This window comes from Somniosus microcephalus, unplaced genomic scaffold (assembly GCF_052327205.1).
Source record: "Somniosus microcephalus isolate GS21.2 unplaced genomic scaffold, FLI_Smic_1.0 unresolved_chr4, whole genome shotgun sequence".
Taxonomy (NCBI): domain Eukaryota; kingdom Metazoa; phylum Chordata; class Chondrichthyes; order Squaliformes; family Somniosidae; genus Somniosus; species Somniosus microcephalus.
In genome coordinates, this window is record NW_028225182.1 from 20,622,433 (window position 1) to 20,624,321 (window position 1,889).

General features: G+C 44.2%; 1 protein-coding gene across 1 annotated transcript; it reads right to left on the minus strand.

Annotated features, from left to right (window-relative positions):
- Positions 1–225: 225 nt before the first annotated feature.
- On the minus strand, positions 226–1,286 carry LOC147090020 (G protein-coupled receptor 15-like). The gene has a single exon (XM_085977116.1). It carries the CDS (start codon positions 1,236–1,238, stop codon positions 420–422), a length of 819 nt encoding a protein of 272 aa, XP_085833242.1. The 5' UTR covers positions 1,239–1,286; the 3' UTR covers positions 226–419.
- Between the last annotated feature and the right edge of the window lie 603 nt (positions 1,287–1,889).

Sequence of the window (1,889 nt, forward strand, 5' to 3'; positions counted from 1 at the left end):
GGCCAGAACAGTTGTTCAGCCGTAGTTATTAATCAGAACGCCATTAAAAACCCAGTTGCACCTCATTGAAAAAAGGCTTAACTTTTTACGTGGTACTTAACAGGATATTTGGGCGTAAAAGGGAAAGTTTTCGTCATATCAACTGATTTTCCTGATTGCTGGCTGTGGGGAGCTCCACAGCGCAGCCTGTGCTGGAGCAGGGAATGACTGACTGCAACTTCAGGAATTCTGCATATATCTGCACATGCACTAAGTGCAGTGATTACGGTCTGTTTGAGAGGGTAATGATGGTGAACACTGACAGTTTCACCATCACCACCACAGCAAAATCAGGGCCAAAGAATTAAAGGAGCCTGTCAGTGGATTCGACAGAATATCAAACAATAGTGCATGATAATGATAGAAAGTGTTAGGTATACTCATCTATTAAATTTGACCATCATTGCGATGGGATATTTCACTCCATTTGTCAACTCCTCTCTGAATTTCCTCTGGGTGACTGCATAAATAAAAGTGTTTGTGCAGCAACTCAGGAGCTGGAGCATGAAGCCGATTTCTGTTACAAATGTGGGCAGAGAAACTGAATATCCCAAGTAATCAAATCGTCTCCATATAGAACAGACCATGAACACCACCCACAGTAGAATGAAATTCCCTGATATAACAAACAGTACAATCATGGATTTCCTTCGGTTCCCCATCTCTGGGTCACTGGGACTTTCCCCGCTGCTCCCACCCCGGAGCCTCCTGCGGGCTCTGCTGGCCACTAAAATATGTTTGACCGTAAAAACATTGAAGAGTATAATCAAAAGAAATGGAATAAATGGGGTTAAAATGTAATGCATTAATTCAACTATCGCCCAGACCAGCGAGCGAGAGGAACTGAATTTCACGCGGCAGAACCAGGGATCGTTAGAAAGCCAATATTTCCTTGTATACAGAAAATACCAGAAAATGTTCTTCAAACAGCTCAGCACAGTCACTGTTCCTAGAACCACAGCCGCTGTTTTCTCGGTGCAATATTTAGATTTCAGCTTTTGGCAACAGATGGCCACAAATCGATCGAAGGTAAAAGTGACGGTGAACCAGACGGAACAGTCTGTAGCAGCATAAAGCAGGATGGCGTGAATATTACATACTCTAATGTGCCGTACAAAATTGAACAGTTCCCGATAAACAATAGGAATCTGCCTGAGTATCAGATCGAGGATCATGACCAGTAGATCTGCCGCTGCCATGGCCACCAGGTAGTGAGTGACGCATTTGGAGAGACCGCACTTGCCCCGAGACAGGATCACAATTGTCACCACGTTAACTGTGAGCAAGAGGGAAATACGGAAATTATTCTCTGAACACCGGGCACCTACAGTACTTCGATCTTTATCAAGTAAGGTACAGGATTAGGTCATATAACAGGGACATTAACGTTTTTCACAATAACCTGAAATGCGCAAAGCAATTTTCCACTTGTCTTCGCCTTCAATGATGGGATCTGATTATTGTATCAATGACAAGGGGTCCTGGAGATAGGGGTTATAATCATTGTAATCAGTAATGAATCGACAAGTAATTGATGCAATGGATCAAAAGAAACATGGTTAAAAACAGCAACCGAGTTTAGAATAAATGTAAAAGGGGGATGTGAGGAAAAACTTTTTTACGCAGCGAGAGGTGAGGACTTGGAACTCGCTGCTGATGGAAATGGTGGGAGCGGAGACACTCAATGATTTCAAGGGAGATTGGATAGGCACTTGGGGGAAATACACCTACAGGGTTAGGGGATAGAGCGGGCAATGGGACTAACTGGATCGCTCTACAGTGAGCCGGCAGGGACACGATGGGCCGAATGTCGCCTGCCTGTGCCGATTTGACTCATGTCTCTATGACAC